Below are 22,338 nucleotides of genomic sequence, written 5' to 3' on the forward strand. Positions count from 1 at the left end.
ATGTATGAATTACTTTAATTCAGATGATTTTATTTATTTATTTAATTGTAAGGATTCATGAAGTCAGTATTGATCAACAGTGCAGGTATGGCCTGCCCCCTTTAACCCTTGTATGGTGTTCAACCTGGAACTTATTGGCCTTGGCTCATTTTCTGTGATGAACATATAATCAGTGACTTTACACTTTACACCCCACATACACATTTATATTACCTATGTGATGTTCGGGTCCACTGGACCCAGGACTACATGAAGTGTAAAATTGTATATTTCAATCACCTCTGCTCCCACATTCCTGCACATTTACGTTAAAGTTCTCTGCCAGTTACTGCATCCCACAAGGATTCTGTTGATTCCCCTTTGGATTTGAAAACTCCAGCACGGATAATAACCCCAAAGTATGCAAATAAAGAAAGAGCAGGTGCCATGACAGCACGAAGACCGAAAGGCGCGAGTGTACCAGTCAAACCTCTCCGGCGGAAGTTGTGCTCACGGCCTACTCACAAAAGAAATGGCGAGCGGTATCGGCAGTGAGTAATATTTTCTAACTCCCCCTCGATCCTACTTGTGATTTACAACAAAAACACCAAACCAGCAACACGCGGCTTAGCTCCATTAGTTAATTTGACTAGAGTTGTGTCGTTCTTTGTTAAAACGCTGCACAGTGTAGCTGTGTGTGTCTCATCAATAGGTCCCCCGTAACCAACTGTGCTAAGCTAATGCTGCTATTATAACAGTAGCTAGCTGCATGCTATTGTACGTGAAGTAGAGGTCTCTAAATGTGTGTATTTGACTTTTCTGTTGTGTTCACACGTCAGTACATGCACAAAAAGAGTGAAACTAAATAAACACGTCTTTATGACACACGATACACACTAGTAGCGGCACTGCAGCTAATGGCAGTTAGCTAATCTGGTTAAATAAATAAAACATATGCGTGAGTTAAAAGTGTTGCTGGGCTTGTTTTATGTTGTTTATCTTGACTGTAGTGACGCATCACATGCCGTGCAGTTTATTGTATGGATTTGGACAGTAGCGCGCGCACGTACACACAGACACACGCACTCAAAAGACACCCACCAAAACAAAACACACGACCAGCCTGAGAAAATACGAATTAAACAAAAATCTGAAGGAAAGATAAACTCACCAGCTCTTAGAGAAGGGAACTGTATCTGAGTGTTCTTATGTATGGTTGGTCGTGGATATTCTGAGTTTATTTATGTATTAACACATTTTGTATTAATTTTTCAAGTCTTGGGGATTTCAGAGACCCCTGGACATGTTATAATGTGTATTTGTGTTGTTGTGTTTCCTCCACAGAACACAAGATGCTGACCATGGGGCCCACAGAGCCCTGGTCAGTCCGGGAGAAACTGTGCCTGGCCTCCTCGGTTATGAGGAGCGGCGACCAAAACTGGTAAAGAGAAAATCTGCTGATAAATGCAGCGTATTATACCAAATCTGGGCCCATTTCTGTCTGTGGTATTTGAAACATTAATGTGATGGATAAGTTGCAGGATGGGAGCAATAAGAAGGAGGTCTTTTGCTTTTAGTTGGACTCATAGTAAATGTAACGGGTCATAAACCATCTACCATGATGATCATTATATGGTCGCTTTCCTCATCCTTTTCATTATGAGCAGTTGAACAGATGGATGAATCGTGCTGTCAGGATTATACTCCCCTAACATACAAATAAACTTTAGCCCTTTGGCTATTATACTGAGTCCATGGATATCCAGTGTTGTGTGCTGATGTTTCATTTTATTCCCAATACAGTTGGATGTGCAACAAAAGGAGGGAAAAAATCTGAAGCAAACAAATCAATTAATGAGACAATTGTCTTTGACCTGAAGATTGTTTCCATTAGGCTTCCACTATAATGATCTCCATTAACAAACGCAAGCATCAACCACAACAAAAACACTTAGATTCACTAGACGTGAGAGAGACAGACTGAACGTGTCTCTCTTATGAAATGAGCTGCAGGCAAATATTAGTTCACGTCAGAGTTTTAGAAAACCTCCATTTTCCATTCAGCAGGAGTGTTACAGAAACATGTAGCATTCTTTAAAAAGTGGAAATTCAATATTTTTTCTGCAGAATATGCAGAACTTTTGAGTCACGATCCTACTGTAGGACGAAACCTTAACCAACCTGTCTGTCTGTTACTTTCTTTTCCATACCACTCTGATAATAATACGCAGCAACAGCCCTTAGTTCCTTATTGACAAAGGTTGCGTCACCTGTAGGAATAATGTACAAATCGGACCATTAGTGTACACAGTTTGGCTATGTCCATGCAAAAAGTACTGCTGTCTCAGTATGTGGTGTTAAAACAGGTCATCTCTGGTCTCTCCAGTAGAGGTCAGATATGGACAAGCAATAGTGACTGAACAACAGTGACAGGTGGATCTTGAACAATGATGGCACAGAACTCTGACAGTCAATAAGTAATTTATAAGAGATGATAAATACCAACCCGGTAACTGTGAAACTTTTAAAAACAACCAGCCGAACCCTAACAAACAGAAATTAATCACTGTTGCAGTATTCTGTGTTTTCTTTGAACTGTTTTCAGTGCTGCAGATCCATTTAATTTGTTTCACATCACCCTGGAGTTCTTTCATATGTCCTTTTAAGTGATTTATTCCCAATATTTAATGGTTTATTCCTTATATTAATGAATGTCTTCAGTCACCAGATGCATTTATTTTCTTTTTGTCTTGTCGCCTCTCTTTGTCTTCCAGGGTGTCTGTAAGTAGAGCCATCAAACCTTTCTCAGAGCTGGGTCGTCCACCTGACTGGTTCTCACAGAAGGTGAGAGAATATTGAAAACCTTTGCAGCATTTTTCACCATTTGCTTCTCTCACTATCTAATTCTTTAACTTTGTGTTCTGGAAGGACAGGTTGCAGCCTTTGTCAGCATTTGCTTCATGATAACACATTTTCTTTTTTCTCAGCACTGTGCCTCACAATACTCTGAGCTGCTTGAAGCCACAGAAGCACCAAAGTTAGTACTACTATACACACTTACACAGACCCATGAGAAGAATCCTGATAATGTTACCCTTTTCACCATAAATACAATATTGTTAAAGTTATCCTAAAGCCTATGCATCCGACTTTGCTCCAGGCGTAAGCGTGGCGAGAAGGGCGAGGTGGTCGAGACGATAGAAGATGTCATCGTTCGTAGGCTGACCACCGAGAGGATAGAGGAGCTGAAAAAACTACTACGAGAAACACAGGACCAGTACAGGTACATAGACACCTGAAAGAAAGACATTTGACGATTGTGAGACGTGACTCTTAACCTCCCTGTGATTTCTGTCCTGACAGGAAGTTGAAGAAGGAGGTGGATATGATACAGACAGGTCATATGGACACGCAGCTGAAGGAGCTGTGGGCAGACATCACACTGTAAGACTCTTCTCAGTTTTTCTGTCTGTTGTCGATTGTTTTGATGTATCTATTACTGTTGATGCGTGACCCATGTTATATAAAAATACCAACACATACCCGACGGTTATACAAGCTACAGCTTGAGATATGAGAGGGCTTGTGGATTTGGTTGGTCTTATCCAATTCTTTGGTCCAGAAACCAAGACATTTTATCTAATGAATGGATGCAGCAAAATTGGCTGCATATGTTCTTGGTTCCCAGAGGATCAATCCTTTGAACTTTGTTTTCATGTAGCTACTTATCTGAGTGCCCATTTATCCAGCAAATTGGTTCATGAAAGGTTTTCGGAAAAATGTATATCAATAGTTTTTCATCTAAATTCATAGTCTCTGTGTCTGTCAGTATGCTGAGGTCCTATATGGTCCTCATGACATAAATTTGGTCATCAGCCCATGTCTGCTAGCGTAGCCACTGACTGTATTGTGGACGTCCGTGTGCAGCAAAAATTTGTGACCACGCTCACTGATGGTGTCGACCAACTTGAGAATAATAATTGTTATCGTAATTTTTTTATTAATAAAAAAAATACAAATAAATGTCACCTACTTAAATTTCCTCCATAGTATTTCCCCTTAGTTCTTCTACATCTGAGCAAACTATGTGTGATCTGAGTGTTTGTTTTTCCAACTCCAGAAAGAAGAAGCAGGATGAGGACGAAGCCGAACAGAAGAGAAAAGCAACAGAAACAGCGTATCAAGGTATGTTCAGTCGGCACATTGTGACGACCTTTATGTTGAAATATGTTATTATATAATATGTAACAAAGAGTTTTAGCAGAGTTTTTACACATTTTTATATACCAACAAATGTTTTCTTTGACTTGATGCATCTGCAACCACCAGAATGATGCTTTTCTCTGACCTCTTATTGGAATTGTTTTTTTCTTGTTAGGACAAGAGGTTGTTTTTCTTATGGCTAATGCATGAGGCCATACTTTCTCTGCTGCAGTTTCCTCACGTCATGGATTAATTTCTCTCTCTCATTTCTCTCTTTGTTGCAGCTCGACAGGCAGTAAAAAACACACCTAAACGTTTGCCTAGTGTAACTGTTCGTTCTCCTCTTGGTGCCAGCCCACCAACACTGGATTCTCAGGCCGAGTCCTCAGTCTCGACACCTCCCATGGATACAGGAGGTGCCTCTGATGACACCACTACCCACTCAGTTGTAAGAGCTTACCCGTTGATAAGATGCCATGAGAATCCGGCACATGCTGAGGGAAAATATGCTATATAAATATTATCCAGGCTTCATTGAGATGGATTTGGCTGTACACTGTCACAGGGACTGTGATTGACTCCTTTTGTTTAACCAGTCTAACCATCTGTTTAGTATGTTGACTTTGAATTCATAAGTGATTCCACAGACGTGCCTCTCTGTCCTTCAGCTTCTTTATTGTGTCATTATGAGTCAGTGGAAAAATTTAATCTCACATGATCACTGATTCTCTGCTACACCTGACAGGTTCAGGGGGTCGGGGTTTTTCTACCAATTACGGACACTCCCGGGCCTGGGCCCAAAGATGGAGGCCTGGCTGCTCTAGTAGATGACTCGCCGCAGAAGAGGCTCCTGACCCAGAAATCCACCCCGCCACCTTCTCCTCTTCTGTCAGAACTGCTGAAAAAGGGCAACCTCATCTCAGCTAGCCCCCGCTTGGTGAGTGGCACCTTAAAGCTTCAGTCGGTAGGTTTCTGAAAATATAGGAGTGAGAGAAAGAGAACTTAAACAAGTACTTCATCAACCATATCAAAATAGATATATGATATTCTCATAATGTTAGGCTGTAATAAGACCTTTTTAAATGTCACTTCAGAAGGAGAGATGGAATATCCCTGAATGCATTCATTCTTGTTTGCATTTCAGTTTTATTCACTGCTAGCGGATCTTATTGCACCATCAAATATCAAGTCAGTACTTTTCACTGTACTGGGTTAAAACGTTGCTTTTAGGGTTTTGCTCCCTTTTTGTTTTTGTATTTGTTGATGTCAGGTTGCAGAGGGAGACTTGACTGGAGGCCTCACTAATGGATTACAGACTGCCACTGCAGCCACTGCCTTACCCCCTGGTCATGTGGTCATCACTGGTAAATATAATTTAATCTAACAGAAGCTGTGTCCTAATCCAGGGGCTGTGTAGTCTACATGGCTGTGACAGATATTCATTGGGATTTCAAAGCATGCAAAATATCCCAAGTCTGTAGACTATATCTGTATTGTAATATTATCAATAGAGATACAAATTACCTTTGTACGGAAGATAAAATACACAAACATTACCAGGCATTAAAGAAACATAAACTGTGATCGCAATGCCACCAGAATAATTTCCATTATATTAGTAACAATGTTAATATTGCAGTGATGTTTTTATTTTGTGCTCATATTCTTATTTGCTCTGCTGTGTGTGTTTGCAGAGGGAGAAGCTGAAGCCGCAGTGAAGGAAGAGCTTTGTGAGGAGACGGGGTTAGTGGAGGAGGACCTTGTATCTGTGTCTTATATGGGAGACGAACTGGACCTGGAGACAGTAGGAGACATCATCGCCATCATAGAGGAGAAGGTACAGGAGATGTTATTCTGTTTACATGTCTAAGTCATTTAATCTCACTTGAATTCTCAAAACAACCTGTGATTAAAACATTATATAACATAAACAACTGTTTCTTGAATCATTAACATAAAGGTATTATGTGCTACTTTTGTCTCATAATATCCTTTTGTCTAAATCTTTCTCTCTCCCTGTCGTCCTGTCCTCCTCCCCAGGTCGATGACTCGGTGGAGGCTTTAGATGCAGCAGCGGTGGAAGCGGCGCTCTCTCTGTGTGAAGAGGCCGTTTCAGAGGGACACACCCTCCCTGGCCCCTGGGAGACCCATGAGCTGAAGGCTTCGGACCCTACGCCCTCAGTCCAGGACTCCAACCCCATACAGGAGCCTCAAGATGTGACCACAGTGTCAGCCCCAACACCTGCAAGCACAGAGACTCACGCCCAACCGGAAACCAAAAGGGAAGAGCAGCTGAAGGGAAACTGTGAGGGACCAGAGGTGACAGGAAGTGACGTCACTTCTTCTGTCACGTCTGATGACGGCGCCACAGGAAGTGAGGTTATGGAGGAAGCAGGGACAGGGAAAGAGGTCATCGAAGCTACAGTAAAGAGTGAAGTAGAGGAGTGGAGCCAGCCTGAGCCCAACCCACCTTGCCTAGGTGGGTGATGACAAACACACACTTTGCCGTTTATTTATTCTCAAAGTATGCCCACGTAAAAACGCCTGCGTATATACTAGAAGTGGTGGACACAACAGTATCCATGAGTGTTAAACCATACATACACATCGAGAGAGAGCATCGTTGCTCTGTGTGCACAACTGAGGTTCCATGAGAATTGAGCTGAGACCAGCGCGGACTTCCTTCCCTACCCGCTCCCAGACGCTCAACGCTGCCTGACAGTCTCTTGTTTTTCAAGTTGAATTTGGAGCGGAGACAGTAGCTGATGCTCCCTTCCTTCGACTGGTCACTTTGAACACTCCCGTCCCTGACTATCTGAACCCCTTCCCCTTCAAATTTCTGTCACTATTGTAATGCCCCCTTGTGAATCTGCCTTTCCTCTTCGGAATAATGATCTGTTTCCTCATGAGTGGTTTCGCTGTCGCAGATACTTTTCTGTGCACTCGTTAAAACCTGTTGTAATTCCTGTTCACAGATTCTGAGGACAGCTCTGTGTCTGGGAAAGAGTCCAAGGTAACTCACTTAGTTGCAGACTTGCACACATGAACACCTTTCTAAAATTTCCATCATATCACTGTATTTTTGTTCTTCCAGGAGGTAAAGGAGGAAGAGGCGGGCAGTGAGGGTGACCCTGAAGAAGGGATGGAGCTGAAGGAGGAGTGTGGGGAGGGCCCCTATCTGTCAGAGGTGGAGCGGGCAGCCAGCGAGAGTGAAGACGGCTACGACCCACCCTCTCAACGCTACACTGCAGATTCAATGGCCAGCAGCCCAGCCTCCTCTTCCCAATTGTAAGTATCATACACTACTTCTCGAATGGTTTGACAACTGTGTCAGCATAACTAAGTCTAACTTTATAGTAGTAGTGACATTGTGCATCAATCCAGGGCAACGGCCTGAGATAACCTCCTTCCCTTACTGCAACAAAACATTTTAGTTGCTCTGCTGCAATAAAACTAGATAAAGCTCAGCTGACATTGTCATGAATATTGATGTCCTGACCTCTGAATCAGATTAGGACTCCATTTCCCTGAGCTAAGCAGTCTGTGACTGCTGACATCAAAATTTGTAACACTATGTGCTTTTGTCTCGCTGCCACTTGGGCTTTCTCATTTGCTTTCATTTCCATTCACTGTGGATCCTCTCTTCGTTCCCCAATAACTTCCTCTCTTCATCCCCCTTTTCTCCACTGTCTCTGCATCAGATCTACATGTGGCGAGGACCAGGAGGCAGTTCAGGCACAAAAGATCTGGAAGAAAGCCATTATGCTGGTGTGGAGAGCCGCAGCCAATCACAGGTGGAGCTTCTTGGCCTGTCCCATGCGAGATAATCCATCAGACTTTATTACTCACAGTCGGGTTCATTTAGAAAGTGTTGTTTTGGCTTATTAAGTTTTTTAAGTCAATACAAAAGCATAGTGTATAGAGCTTGTGTTTGAAGAATATTATAATATGTAAACCGTATCGGGTCTATTCATGAAAATACATCATACCACCCGTGCCATGTAGCCAGCTCTTTGAAAATACTGAGCTTTTCCCAGGCACAACCCCAATACAGCTAATATATTTGAAAAAAAATCACACAAAAATTGAATCATATTTTTTAATCAAATCAGTTATGAAATATGTGATTTTATCTTCCAACATGATGGTGCTTAAACCATCTCTTATATTTTAATGTAACGTTTGGCTGAATATAATGTTCCTGTGAAGAATTGGATGTAGAGAGAATCAGTCTTGTAAACTGACCTTTTGTATTTTCTGTCTAATGCATTGTAGAATGTGAATATCCACTAAAAGTGATTGGGCCATGAGTACTGTTTCTGTTTTATATAAAATATATACTCACAATTTGTTGTATAGTTTAAAATTTTGCTAGAAAATTTAAGTGCAGAGGAAAACATATTAATTTCAAATGTAATCAGTAGCTTGTAACAGCCATAGATTTATTATTATAGAATTGTTGTGGGATCGCATTAAATCAAAAATATATTATTTTGGATGTAAACCTTGTCTTTTCTGTTGACTGTCACTGTAATGTTTCTAGACAGTAGTTTTCACCTTTTCTTTCGATCTTAACCTGTTCACAGCAAAACATATGATGCACCTCTTTGGAGAAATAAATGCATACAGTCTCCTGAAAGAATAGCTGATGGCAGCTGTATTTAAAGGGTTTTAACGTTTCTGATGTCCTGTGTCTCTCAGGTACGCCAGTGTCTTCCTGCAGCCTGTGTCAGATGATATTGCCCCCGGCTACCACAGCATCGTACACAGGTCTGACCAAACACACATTAAAAGCTGAATTTGAAATAACACTCAAAAGCTATTATCCTGGTTCAAATAAATGCTTTCTAACTCATGTCCTAGAAAATATTGTATCATGCTTTTTGTTGCACGTGTCAGCATGACAGGGTAGAGAAGCTCTTGTTTGTTAAGATCAATCGGCAACGAAAATCCCTGTTGCTGCAATTCCATTAAATACAAACAACTCCCGCCGTCCTGTTCCAGACCCATGGACCTGTCGGCCATAAAGAAGAACATCGAGTCCGGGGTGATCCGCACGACAGCTGAGTTCCAGCGAGACATCATGCTCATGTTTCAGAATGCTGTCATGTATAACTCGTCGGACCACGATGTGTACCACATGGCACTGGAGATGCAGCGTGATGTCCTGGAGCACGTTCAGCAGTTCCTGGCCACCCAGCTCATCATGCAGACCTCAGAGAGCGCCATCTCCGCCAAGAGCCTCCGCGGCAGAGAGGGAAACCGTAAGCCAGGAGAGCCAGCTGAGAAGGTGGGTTGGCTGTGAAGAGTAGGAGTCTCTTAAAGTTTAAGACTCAAGTCTCATTGAATTTAACAATGAATTTACATAGTTCATGTTCCGAAACACAGAGGTATTTGTCTGAAGTCCCTCATGTTTATAGCCTGACTCCCTTTTGCTTGTTCATAGGCCTGAGTAATAAATTCAATACACGTAATGATTTAATAACTTGAGTAGAAACCAGCTTCAGAGTGGCAAAAAAACATGTCCACAGAGACTATTCAAAACATGTTTATAGTAAAGTCCACTTCTCCACTATCCATCTGTCTGCAATGACCTTGGAAGCCTTGTATTGACTTGCTCTCTGCTCCTACTTTTCTATATCTTTGATCAAACCTGATTGAACAGAGTGCAGAATCTTAGGCCTCCACCTGGCAGCTGCTTTTATTGAGGAACAAACCCAGTTTGATACAGATTATGTTTTTTAAGCAAGCGGATCCTTTTGTTCAGTCTCACATGTTACTGGGGAAAGTCCAGTTTTGGAGCAATATCAGCTGTTGACATCACAGATACAATTAAAAACTGATAATGGGCTGAAACTGTGTTATTTGATGGACTAATATATGTGTGTCAATCCTCAAATAACAAGCACAATTGTAATAATGTTTTCAGATCTTGATTGAACCGATACTTAACATTCTTGCAGACTGGGATTTTGGTTTCATTTAGAATTTCAAATACCAAAATCATCTTGTCGTGTTCAGACATGAACTCTGAAAAAAGTCAATAAAAATAGGTCCGGACCTTTCCAGAGTTTGCACGATGAGTTTTAACAGATGAAGAACGCCGTAGGAAATTGTCAGTCGGATGAGCTCACAAGTACTGCAGAGCGTGCCAGAGGCAGGACATGATGTACAAAATCCAAGCGAGTCTCTTGCTGTTCCCACAACTTCCCTGAGAATTTCTGAGTGTGTCCCGGTTGCCAAAAAGATGTGAATCTTGTCGAGTTGACATCTTTGTTTACCTCTTTCGTGTGTATGACGTCTCTTCTTCATCCTTAGATATTTGTATTCTATCAGTTTTATGTTAGAAGCGTCCTCAACACAACCACACGCTCGCTGTAAATTTCCAGACATTTTCCTGCTTTATTCCCACATGAGCTCAATGTGACATTTTCCAAATATTTATCTAGGGGAGCTGGCTGGAAAATTTCCAGATCAACCGACTCAGACAGCTTCTTTTTTTTTCCAGAAACAGCCCCCCCTGGAAAATGTCTGGAAAATGAGTGGAGTTCAGTGCTGAAATCTGCTTATTTGTGTTGCCTTCAGTGTTTCACACTCAGTGTAAATTGTGGTTATGTAAACACAACACCACATATGATATACAGAATACACAATGGTACATGCTGACAATGCATATAAGGTGACAACATGATTACTCACAATTACTTCTTTATTTTATAGTTCAGGCTCTCCACTGAAAATGTATATTGTCATATTGATGTTACTTTTATATTTAAGAATATATATTTGAATCATTACACTATCATTCACTCACAATGTGCAAAAGGCAGACATTCACACACTGTTGAATACATGGAAGATCTGATCCACACTTGCCTCCGCCTGCTGTATTGTGCTTCAGAGAAATGATTCCTGGTCCTTCATGTCCTGCATGCTGGCTGCTCCTCTCCTCACTTACTTCTGTCTGTCCCTGACTCAGCTGTTTGTCTGCCGCTGTCCAGCTGCTTTCTGTCTGCTATCAATTCCGTCACTGCATGAATGTGCGAGTTGTGAGAGTGTGTCTAGCGGGGCCTGTCCGACTCATGGCGGATTGTTATGGAAGTATTGTGTTGTTTAAAAGAGGTCATCTCAGGATAGGGAATATCCAGGAATGCGCTTAATCTTCATGGGATGACCAAAAATGTATTTTGGTCATAGAACATATTTAGCAAGTTTTTAGACAAGTTAATTAAGTTTTAAAAATAATGTTTGGCTGCGTCTCCACAGCATGCTTAGCTGGGTTGGATATGAGTGTCATATTATCGTTTAATATTAAATATATTGCAGCTCATACAAATGACTGAGAGTCTTGAGACTGGTATGGTGTTTGTGAGCTGTGTTGAAGAAGTGTTGGTGTGCATGTGTGCCTGTCTTCTTGTGTCTGTCATTGATTTCACTATTTACGATCTGCATATCTGACTCTGAGCGTGGGTCGATATCTGTCTGTCTTTCTGTGTCTGTGTGTCTTTGTGTTTTTGCCCCCCGGCGTGCTCCTATGTTTGACGCAGACTTGTATGAAACTTGCTTCACATGCACGTGTTTCCTTTCTCTCTTTCTCACTCCAATGTTTGTCCACCTACAGGACAGTGTCCCAATGGCCTCTCCTGCTTTCCTTCTCTCTCTCTTTGTAAGTATTCAGGTCCTCCCTCAGATTTCACCAGAACCAGGAAACGCCCCGCACATGCTTGTCTCAGTACCAGCACACACACACACACACACACACTCTACGCATTAATCTGTACCGCTCATCTCCTTTCTTTTTCTCGGTTCAATTGTGGTTTAGTTGACTTAAAGGAAGCAAACCTGATGTAGAAATACAAGTTGTGAGGATTAAAATAATTATGAGACCCTTTTATTGGTGCTATTCAATAATATAGCTCAACATTTTCCTTGTGATCAGTTAAGTCATAATTAAGCTTTTAATAACTATTTATATACAACCCTTAAAAATGCTGAAGCTGTAAATATATTATTAGAAATTCATAAAAATATCTCTTTATATAATTATATATTTTTTAAATTTTGTTTTACATTACTGATATTTTATTTAGTTAAAGTTGGAAATAAAAGCATACAAAATATGATTTATCGATATATGGATTGAGAATCTCTGCGTTTGATCAGATTCCGTTGTCAACTTCAGTCCTGCAACAGTTTTACTTTGCAAATATTTATTTGTGCATTCAAATAGCTGATGTCACCTTTCTCAAAGTAAGCCCCACCCACTTCACACCAGTGATATGAGAACAACACAAATATCTCAGTGTTAACTGTGGGGCCCTAACAATAGATTATAATGGCTTTAAGAACAGATCAGAATTTTTGATGTCTTTTTTTAAATTAGTTTTGCTAAAAGTTAAACAGTAAACTTCCTGAAAATGTCAGACTTTGAACTGATCCACTGACAAGTCTTTGTGTTTCCTGTTTGTGGAAAGCTTTAATCTTCCATAGTCAACAGTTGAGGAAAAATTCTCAGACACAATATCACTGTATAGATGTGTGTCGTGGACAAGAATTGAAGAACTTCTTTACCTCTCTCTCTTGCTTTTTCATACAATGTCTCTCACACACACATCACACTTCACTAGCTGTGTCACCCTCATAAACATCAACACACACACACACACAGGCTCCTTCCATCCCCCGAGCTTCAGTCGACCTTCGTTTTTTTACCCATGCCGGTTCCCTGTGTTTTTCTGTTCTTGTGCGGTTGTCCATGTCTCTGCATGTTCTAATTTCTTTTCTCCTTCTTTTTTACTTTTAAATGTTTTTCTTTCTCATCATAATTTTTTAAGTTCTTCATTTGGGGAGGAAGCCCTCCGAAGTGGACTGTGCTGTGATTTTGTGCGGAGCTCCATCACGTGAGCTCCGCACCCTCACGTGAGGGAGGCCCACCTCAGGGCCTCCCTTCACACTTTCCAACTGACCACCACCCTGCCTACTCCCATGTTAATTATTTCTCCTATTCTCTCTTTCTTTTTTTTCTTTTTCCCTGTTCTCCTAATTTGTCTCCCGCTGCAGGACGGAGGCACCAGGGGTCGGCGCAGTGCCATGGAGGCGGACCTCAAAATGAAAAAATAGCCTAAAATTTCAGAAGAGATGCTATGAGTGACAAACAGACACTTTTGGAATTATAGAAGGTGGAGCTGAATACTTATTGGTCTCTTCGTTTTTTTTGTGAAGAGGACTGCAGCGTCGTGCCTGGTTCGAGTGTGTGTATGTATAAACCTAGTCATCCGTGCTTTGGCATAGACAAGGGTATATGTGTCAGTGTGTGTCAGCCAGTGGACATGAAAGAGCTGCTTAGAGCTTCCTCTCTTCTGGTTCATATGATTAGTTTGTGGGCAGCACTATAGGATTTCACTCCGGGACAAAACTAACCAGCGCACCACTTTACCCAAGTATCATTTCACCAAGGTAGTCGGTCATCATTTCCTTCAGCTGAGAGGGAACAGCGAAGGACTGAGAGGAAAGAGACAGAACATTTTCACCAGCAGATGTGTTTGGGATCAAATGATAAAGGACGGGTGAGTTCTACTCACCAGATTGTATCATGTTAAGTCGAGGACGCATCAATACTAGTCAGTGACTGATCATTGATCTAGCACCAAACTGTGCACTAGCCATTGGGGCTGAAAAACACCATGCCCAGGACGGTCACACAACAAATAATGTACAAGTTCAAAATGATGGGAACTAAGATCATCTCTGTCAGATCACTACAGTGTTAACCACTAGTCACATCTCGATGAATGTATTTTCAGGGTGTTTATCATTACCGGAGCAAAGGTGGTTAAATTAAAGAAATCAGATCATGTCGCTAAACTGGTTATTTAAATCGACTTAGTTAAGTACCTTAATTTATTGCCTTAAAGGAATATGTTTTAGCATATTAACTGCAAAATTCATATACTATACATTTCTGCTGATATTTTTCCAAAGAGCAGGTTCCATAAAATACCATATTTAATTCAATTCAACCTCATAATCTGCAGGCAGAAAGGAAACATGCCTGAGTTATGTCATCACTCTCAAACCGTTGTCTTGTGTTAGTGAGAATTAATTTCATCATGTATTTAATGTCCTTGCTTGTGCATCCAGGTAAACTCAGGCATCTTAAGTTTCTACAAATCTGAGGTACTCAAATTATCCGTTATACCCCTCACTATGCTTCATGAAGCATAAAGATATATAGAACCTTTGTTTTATTGCTTTTGATGAAATTTGTATTGTTAGTGTTGATATGGTTTGATCGCTAAGCCCTAAATTCACAGTCATGGAAATTTTTTCAAATCGGTTCCTATAGATGAACAGACCATTAGCTGCTTAGTTAACATGTGCAAAGTGAAATGATCAATAGTCATGTAAAACCTGTTGTGTTGCGTTAAAAAGGGCTAAAACACAGAATGTGAAGATTTTTGTTGCCAAATTAGTATTGATGCGTCACTTAGGATGTAGCCAGTGTGCTATGTAAATAGCATAAGAACCGTTTGTGTAATGAGTGTTAGCTGAGAGTACAAAAACTGGTTTGTACTCCTGACGGATCATGTAGACTTTGTTTTGGTAGCTGGTACATGTATCACGTGTTCTGTTGTACATTTGTTAAATAAAGATTTGATCTAAGCTTAAATTAGCTGAGATGTTTTTTATCCTGCCATGTCAGTGGAGATGAGCTGATTGACACACATTGAAAAAAAGTTCTATGAAATACTGTCACATTTATTTAAAAATGACTTAAATAACAAGTACAACACATTTAAGGAGTGAGACCTGCCCATTCCTGAAGTAAATGTCCATGTTTACAATGTATGTAGCAACATTCAACTATGTGCAAAATACTACAGTCACGCTGTGTATGTAGTAGAAAAACAAATGACATTCATGTAGGACACAATAAAAAAAACAGTTTAAGACAAGAAATACGTTACAGAGCACACCGAGCCAGACTGTGCATGGAGCCCGACATTTGAAACATGAAAAACAAGGTTAACAGTGAAACAGGTTTACTGTCTCGACTTCGACCCCTAGCTGAAATCATGGATGACAGGACTGGCAGAGGAGTAAAGCTTCCTCTTCACCAGCCGGTACTCTGCTCTCAGCTTCAACACTTTGTTGGTATCAAAGATGTTCTTGAGCTGCGGCCAACCGTCGTCTTTATCTGCCTTGAAGATCACAGACAGTTCAAATGTGGGGATGACGCTTGGGTCCGGGAAGATGCTCCCGACGGATTTGAGGCCATCTTTGAACTCCACGTAGACTGCGATGGAGGCGCCACGGAGCCCACAGGGCTCATCGGCCGAGGAGCGCACCACGTCTTGGCCGATCCTCATGGTCATGTGGCGAGGCAGCAGCAGCACCTGGCAGTGGAGGCTGGACACCTTGGCCTGGGTCAGACAGCGCTCGATCTGCCAGGTCACATCCTGCTGCAGCAGCTGCTCCTCATGCTCCACAACAGTGTCCAAACTGCAAACTGTGGAAAGATAACCAGTATTGTAAGAACAAGTGGCATTAATTCACAAAAACACATGAAGTACATTTTTACACATGCTTAAAGAAACATGCAGCTTTGTCGCTTTAAAATCATATTCCTACTCCTCACCCTGAACGTCTGTTCTTGCTCTGTGTAATGTTGGTGAGAAGGATACAACTGGCTTATGGACTGACTGATCAGGAAGACTTAGAGGTAATTAAAACAGTTTCTCAAAAAACTTAAAAATCGCAGCAACTCTTCTGGAAGCCGAGGATCATGGGTATGATCAACTGTTCTGTTGTGTTTCAGTTCAGTGAGCGACAGTAGACACATTGACAAGCCTCTTTTCCCCAGGACAGAAACAGCCTGAAAAGAATGAATGACCTCATGTGGCTGCAGAGGGCGCTGTTCCTCAGTAAAAGTTCCCCAGTGTTGATTTAATATCGGTGCCGACAGCGGAGTTCAGCAGTAAAAATCTTAAATCGGACCAACACCACTTCAGACGGTCTCACTCGGACCTTTTTGATGTCATTCTACTTTCATCTCAACTTTGACCATGGTCACGTGAGTGAAACCCAGGAAGTGATGCTTGAATCTGTAGCAAGAGAGCAGTGAACACCTGAGTGTGTCATCAGCTGATCCAAGACCCGATTCACTTGTATCAGACTCATCCCTGTCAGGTGGATTAGAGAATTAAAGTGTCCTTCCGCCAATAGTATAGGACCATTTCCAATAAAGTGTATTTTACTTCAGTTAGCGGATTTATATTTAACTGTTATTAGGTTATGGGGGTGAACTAGAGCTGACCTCCAGGACTTTTCTGAAATTAACCATTTAATATAATTTCAGAGTCAGACGTGATGGTTAACTTTTTAAACTACTTACAGCGTGAGTTGTTGTCTCTCTCGTCCCAGCTGTCGACGCTCCCCCGCCGGGCAGAGCTGCTCTTGGTTCCCGGGGATGTGAGCTGGGACCAGTACTTTCCTATCATTCCCGTCACGCTGTGCTCCGGCTTCGTCAGGACGGACGCTCCGTGTCCAAAGAGCAGGGCCGCGACAAACACCATCCTGGTTCTGGTTCGAGTTGACTGAGCTCCGGTTTCTCCTCCGAACGTCCGCAGTGTGTTTTCTCCATGTATGAAGTCGGTGTGGATGAGCCGACGCGGAGGGAGCGGTGCTTTTAAACCGGAGGAGCCGCGGGTTGCATCAGCTGAGCGTGTGGGCGGAGCTGTCCGCGTCCATCCAGAAGGTTCCCGGATCATCACGCAACATGTCCGGGCATTACTCAGGTGAGGAAGCCCAGAATACACGAACTAACAGTTAAAGTACTAATACACTGACAGAAATGTCCTCGAGAACCACATTAAGATTTTGTACTTGAGTACTTTTAAATATAATTGAGTATTACAAGTAAGAGTACCACATAAACTTGATACTTTACTTAAAGTAAGTGCGTTCTTGAAAGTAAAAGCACCAGCTAAAGTAAGGAATAACAAGTGTATTTATCAAATATATTTTAATTTGATCAGATAAATCTTGCATCCAAGACACACAGTCTGGTGTCACTTTATTAAGCACACTCAACTAAAGGAATGCAGCTTAAATACTGTAGCTCAATCAAGTCAAATTAATTGATTAATCCATTTTTTTTATTTGTATCATCGTCTTTTTTATGTGAAATAATCCAATTATTAACCTATTGATTGACAGTTACAGGCATAGGGTTTTATAGGTCCTTAATTTCCCATGGACAGATCATGAACAATTTAACATGCAGTTGCTAACAGATGTTTTATTATTTACATTGAACACTGAATGAACTCCAATGGTTATTTTCAAAGTATTTTATGTTTAAATGGTTCCACCAGAGGGTTGTCCAGTCTGGATGCATTTAGAGGAGTCTCTTTAAATCGGTCCAGACAGAGGGTCAGTCAGAGTTGCCCCACCTTTTATTTGTCAAAAGCACTAAAGGCTCCAGGTTTGAGGAGGTCCTTATTATCTTTTCAAAGACACAACACAAACTGACAACCAACAAAAGCTGGTGGGAATCATTAAAAAACCTTCAAGGAAACTCTGGTGAATGGGTTTTTCTTACTATTGCAAAAAAATGTAAATTGCTGATTTCATATCTAAATGTATCAGGTTCTTAAGCCACGGACAAGTCACTTGTTTTCTTTAGGGTCCAGTTTTTCTTATTGACATTATTAGAGTAACAAAGCAATAACATGTCAATAATAAGGTAAAATTCGGTCGTCTCAGTATATCTGGCATTAAGGAAAAATCCAGATTGGGGAAACACTGAGTTTATCGGCATTCTTTTACATTAGATTACATTACATATAGCTGATGCTTTTATCCAAAGCAACTTACAATAACAGTTGGCGAGAACAGTTTATGACCAATTTGCCATATGTTCTGTATGGTCAAACAAGGTCACTATAACAGAAAATAGAAGAAAACATTTGTGAAAAAATACTAGTTCCTTCAAATTATCTCTTCTGGTTAGATGAAACACTTTAATTCATCTTTATGACACGTCACAGTAAATCTAATTTCTTCTGGTTTCCCCTGAAGCTCTGTCTGTGTGTGTGTCAGGTCTAGACATGGTAGCATGAGCCCTACCTTACTCACAGGTGAGTAAGATTTTCTGACACTTTTGATTTAGACTCGCGCACAAACGCACGCACACACCTGGTTGAGCAACGGAGGCGTATCCACTGAACTCAGGATTGTATCATGCGTAAGCTTTACAATAATAGTTTGAATTTATATAGCGCCTAAGGACGCTACTGCTATGAAACACATTCACCTAAAAGAGGCTCACAATGGGTTGACAAACGTACAGACGTCATTAAAACACACCTTGGTTCCTCATCTTATTACAGAGTAGGAGAAAAGTCAAACTAGGATCAAGGACATGTAAACCATTAAACTGGTTGTTGCTGCTTTTCATTGACTGATCAGTTTCAAAATAAGTGTTAAGATTTGATTACAATCCTAACCTTTAAGATCTTTGTGGTCTGTTTACATTTTTTAATCTGCATTACTATAAGTCACTATCTATGCATCTTTGTCAGATATCTTTTATTTAATTTCATTATAAAGCAGTTGACACTGACAGTGTGCTATCTAAATAAAGTATATTATATACATTAGGCCATATAGTTAAATGGTACCAGTAACAAATATGGGAAGTCTGGGCACATATTTCCTCCTGTTTAATACAAAGAGACGTACATTGGTTTGACCCACAACAGACGCACACACACATATATATATTTACACGTGTGTCATCATGCCAGTTGTCATATAAGTATATACAAATACGTGTATGTATGTGTATATGCATATATATTTATGCTCAAAAACATGAAGGGAACACTTAATCATCACAGTTTAACACAGAGTCAGTTAAACTTCAGGGATCACTCTGTCCATTTTGGAAGACCAAGTGTTTGTGTTTGGTGCACAGCTAATCCAGCTCCTCTAGGATGCCACATCCATACCTGCGGTCCCAAGAAGCTGTGTCTCCGGGCAAAGTCTCAAGAGCACAGAGGAGACACCCGGAGGCCAGCCGCTACACAAGGAGAGCTGGAAAAGGCCGCAGAACCCAGTAGCAGGACCGGTTTCTGCTAATTTACAAGTACCACCACAGATTGTCAAAGAGTTCACTGATGATCCAGGTTTGGGAGGAGATCCCTTAGGACACCAGCCGCCAACTCATCAGGAGCATGTCCAGACATTGTCTGAAGTGCATTATAGGCCCACTGAGGCCACTAACCCGAGTCACATTATGAGTTGCCTTAATGAAATTCACACAAGTTGGATCAGCCTGTGATTAAAATCTTTTACTTAGACTTCCGGCGTGATTATGAATCCAACCCTCAATGGGTTGATGGGCTGGATGAACAGTGGATGAACAGTCAATGGAAACCAAAATCAATGGATTTTGATTTCCATTGAATGTTGTTTTGTCATTTTGTTCTCAACAAATAATACAAATGACATCAGTAAAGATCCTCAACTTGAATAATTTGTTTGTTTAGATCTGATGTGTGATTTAAGTGTAATATATCCTACTTGCATGACATGAATAGACGGACTGAATAGGTTCACCACTGACATCTGACTCACCTTCCTGGTGATGTCCCTGCTTCTGTTACATCACAGCTGCCAACCAATCACGTTATGATCTGATGCCGTCATCACAAAGACCTGACACCAAAGGAGGAAGTGTCTCTCTCTAGACCTGCAGGGGAAGTACAGGATTGTATTACGGCATATCCTCACGACATTACCAAAAGGAAATTTGTGTGTGTGTGTGCTCATTTTTATTCCCTTTTTAGAATAAACGCTAACACTCTGAGGACCAGTAGACCTCATAGGGACCAAAGCCTGAACCTAATGTGGCAAAACGTCGAGCTCCTGGTTAAGGTTAGGGGTAAGGTATGAATTGTGGTTAGGTAAAGGTTAGTGTTAAGCAGGAATCTCGATTAGAGTTGGGGATACTGTTTTTGTTAGGCTGTCCACAATGAATTGAAGTCAAAGCGAAGTCCAAAAAAAGGATAGGTTTGCAAACCTGTGTGTCTTTTTCTGTGTAGAAAATGTAACCATTTAATTAATTTCCAGTTCCAAATGAACACCTAATCTGATGCATCAAAATTATCTTGAACAAATATTTCTGTGTGATGAAGGTCACAGATTAAATGTTTCATGAAGTCATGGATGACTTGAGCCATTCATGAGCCAGTATGACGACCAGCAAGTGTGTCAATAATCACTCAATAGCCACGTGAACTGAATCAGACATCATTAGTTTACATGAGTGCAGGTCACTGATATCCAGTCTCCTGAAATCTCCTGTCAGTAAACAGTCAGTCTCATACTGTGTGTAAACTCTGGCAGTGTCATCCATCCACAGTTCCAGCTGGTGTCAGCTGGTCGGGATGTTGTGTTTTTGGTGGAGAACAGGTCAGACCAGTCTCCTGTATCTGATTCGAAAATAACTCACATGTCTGCAGCTGAGTGTTGTTTTCTTAAATCCTAAATGAAGGCAAACTAGACGGGTGAAGGTAGAGTGGATATCTACACCACTGTTAACACCTTATCTCTGAAATAACATTCATGGGTCCATCTGTTTATCAGGAAAGACTCCACAGGTGCTTCCATGAGTCATGTCCCACCCCTCCACCAAGTTTTAATAATGCCACACCCTGTATTCTCAAACACTGTTTTCCAAACTTCTTGACTTGTGACACTTTTTGGAAATTAACTTAGATTCAGGTGAAACAAATGGTAGAGCTGCATGCCTGTCTGTGTAATATGAAAGAAAAAATGTAGCACTAAGACTGAAAGCATGGGGAAACAGCTGGTCTGATTCTGTCCAAAGGTGACAAAATCTAACACCTGATTTGTCCACATACAAGTTTTGATTTGTACATACTGTGTGGTGCTTTGTGCTAAACTAATAAGTACTTTCACCATGAAGATATGTTCGCAGACAGATGATCTTTAAAAAGCTTGTGACCTTCTCGCACCACAAATGTTTGATTGCCGTGTTTGACGGATAGATGGTGTAGTAACTGTGTTACAATAAATTGTTCTACCACTGGTGAATTATCAGGCTCAACCAGGAGGTGGTGCTAATGCTGTGTACGGTAGGGAAAGATCAGAATCAGATCAGAATCAGAATCAGCAGTATTTTATTGCCAAGTAGGTTTACACCTACAAGGAATTTGCTCTGGTTGTTGGTGCTTACAATGAACATAGAAACATAAAACACAATAAATACAACATACATAGGAAAAGCAATAAAAAATAGAAAACCAGTATATATTTACTCACTGTATACTTCTTATTTACTCACTTTTTTCCAATATTTATACAAAGTAGCATTTATTTGACATAAACATTTCTGAATAAAATATATGAAAGATAAAAGATATAAAAAGTGAAGTAAAAAGTAAAATGCAAAATGCAAAACAGTATACATTGTCCGATTGCAATATGCAATGTAATACAGTATAATATAATATGAGATAATGTGTTAATTTATTAATTTAACACATCCTTGAGGTGTGGGGGTGGAATAAAAGTCTGAGGCAGCTGGGAAGAAGCTGGTCTTGTGGCGGGAGGTTTTGGTCCTGATGGACCACAGACTCCTGCCCGAGGGAAGAACCTCAAAGAGTTTGTGACCCGGGTGGGAAGGATCAGCCACAATCTTGCCTGCAGGCCTCAGGGACCTCGAGGCAAACAGGTCCTATAAAGATGGCAGATTGCAGCCGATTACCTTCTCAGCAGAACGGATGATACGCTGTAGCCTCCTTTTGTCGTTAGTGGTGGCAGCAGCGAACCAGATGGTGATGGAGGAGGTGAGGATGGACTCGATGATGCAGGTGTAGAAGTGCACCATCATTGACTTCGGCAGGTTGAATTTCTTCAGCTGCCGCAGGAAGAACATCCTCTGTTGCCCTCTTTTGGTGATGGAGCTGATGTTCAGCTCCCAGTTGAGGTCCTTGGAGATGATGGTGCCCAGGAAGCGGAAGGACTCCGCCGTGATAACTTGGGCGTCGCTCAGGGTGATGGGGGTGTGTGGGGCTGGGTTCCTTCTGAAGTCCACAACCATCTCCACTGTTTTCAGCACGTTGA

General features: G+C 41.2%; 2 protein-coding genes across 4 annotated transcripts; one reads left to right on the plus strand and one right to left on the minus strand.

Annotated features, from left to right (window-relative positions):
• The first annotated feature begins 441 nt into the window (after positions 1–441).
• brd8b (bromodomain containing 8b) lies at positions 442–14,851 on the plus strand. Of its 3 annotated transcripts, XM_062393603.1 has the most exons (19): positions 442–530; positions 1,324–1,420; positions 2,754–2,823; positions 2,967–3,016; positions 3,140–3,262; positions 3,343–3,423; positions 4,100–4,164; positions 4,467–4,630; positions 4,928–5,119; positions 5,453–5,546; positions 5,877–6,019; positions 6,223–6,661; positions 7,158–7,195; positions 7,277–7,470; positions 7,884–7,976; positions 8,884–8,952; positions 9,187–9,472; positions 11,804–11,848; positions 13,243–14,851. In XM_062393603.1, the coding sequence occupies exons 1-19, from the start codon at positions 512–514 to the stop codon at positions 13,300–13,302; spliced, it is 2,322 nt and encodes a 773-aa protein (XP_062249587.1). In that variant the 5' UTR covers positions 442–511; the 3' UTR covers positions 13,303–14,851. The 3 variants fall into 3 exon arrangements, with proteins under 3 accessions (XP_062249587.1, XP_062249588.1, XP_062249589.1); XM_062393604.1 differs by lacking the exon at positions 11,804–11,848; XM_062393605.1 differs by lacking the exons at positions 11,804–11,848; positions 13,243–14,851 and adding an exon at positions 10,691–11,053.
• Positions 14,852–14,919: 68 nt separating this feature from the next.
• On the minus strand, positions 14,920–16,872 carry si:ch211-39i2.2 (DNA damage-inducible transcript 4-like protein-like). The gene is made up of 2 exons (XM_062393606.1): positions 16,577–16,872; positions 14,920–15,691 (listed from the first exon to the last, which is right to left on the minus strand). The coding sequence occupies exons 1-2, from the start codon at positions 16,755–16,757 to the stop codon at positions 15,246–15,248; spliced, it is 627 nt and encodes a 208-aa protein (XP_062249590.1). The 5' UTR covers positions 16,758–16,872; the 3' UTR covers positions 14,920–15,245.
• Between the last annotated feature and the right edge of the window lie 5,466 nt (positions 16,873–22,338).

The sequence above is a fragment of the Platichthys flesus genome, chromosome 8 (assembly GCF_949316205.1).
Source record: "Platichthys flesus chromosome 8, fPlaFle2.1, whole genome shotgun sequence".
In the NCBI taxonomy this organism is placed as follows: Eukaryota; Metazoa; Chordata; class Actinopteri; order Pleuronectiformes; family Pleuronectidae; genus Platichthys; species Platichthys flesus.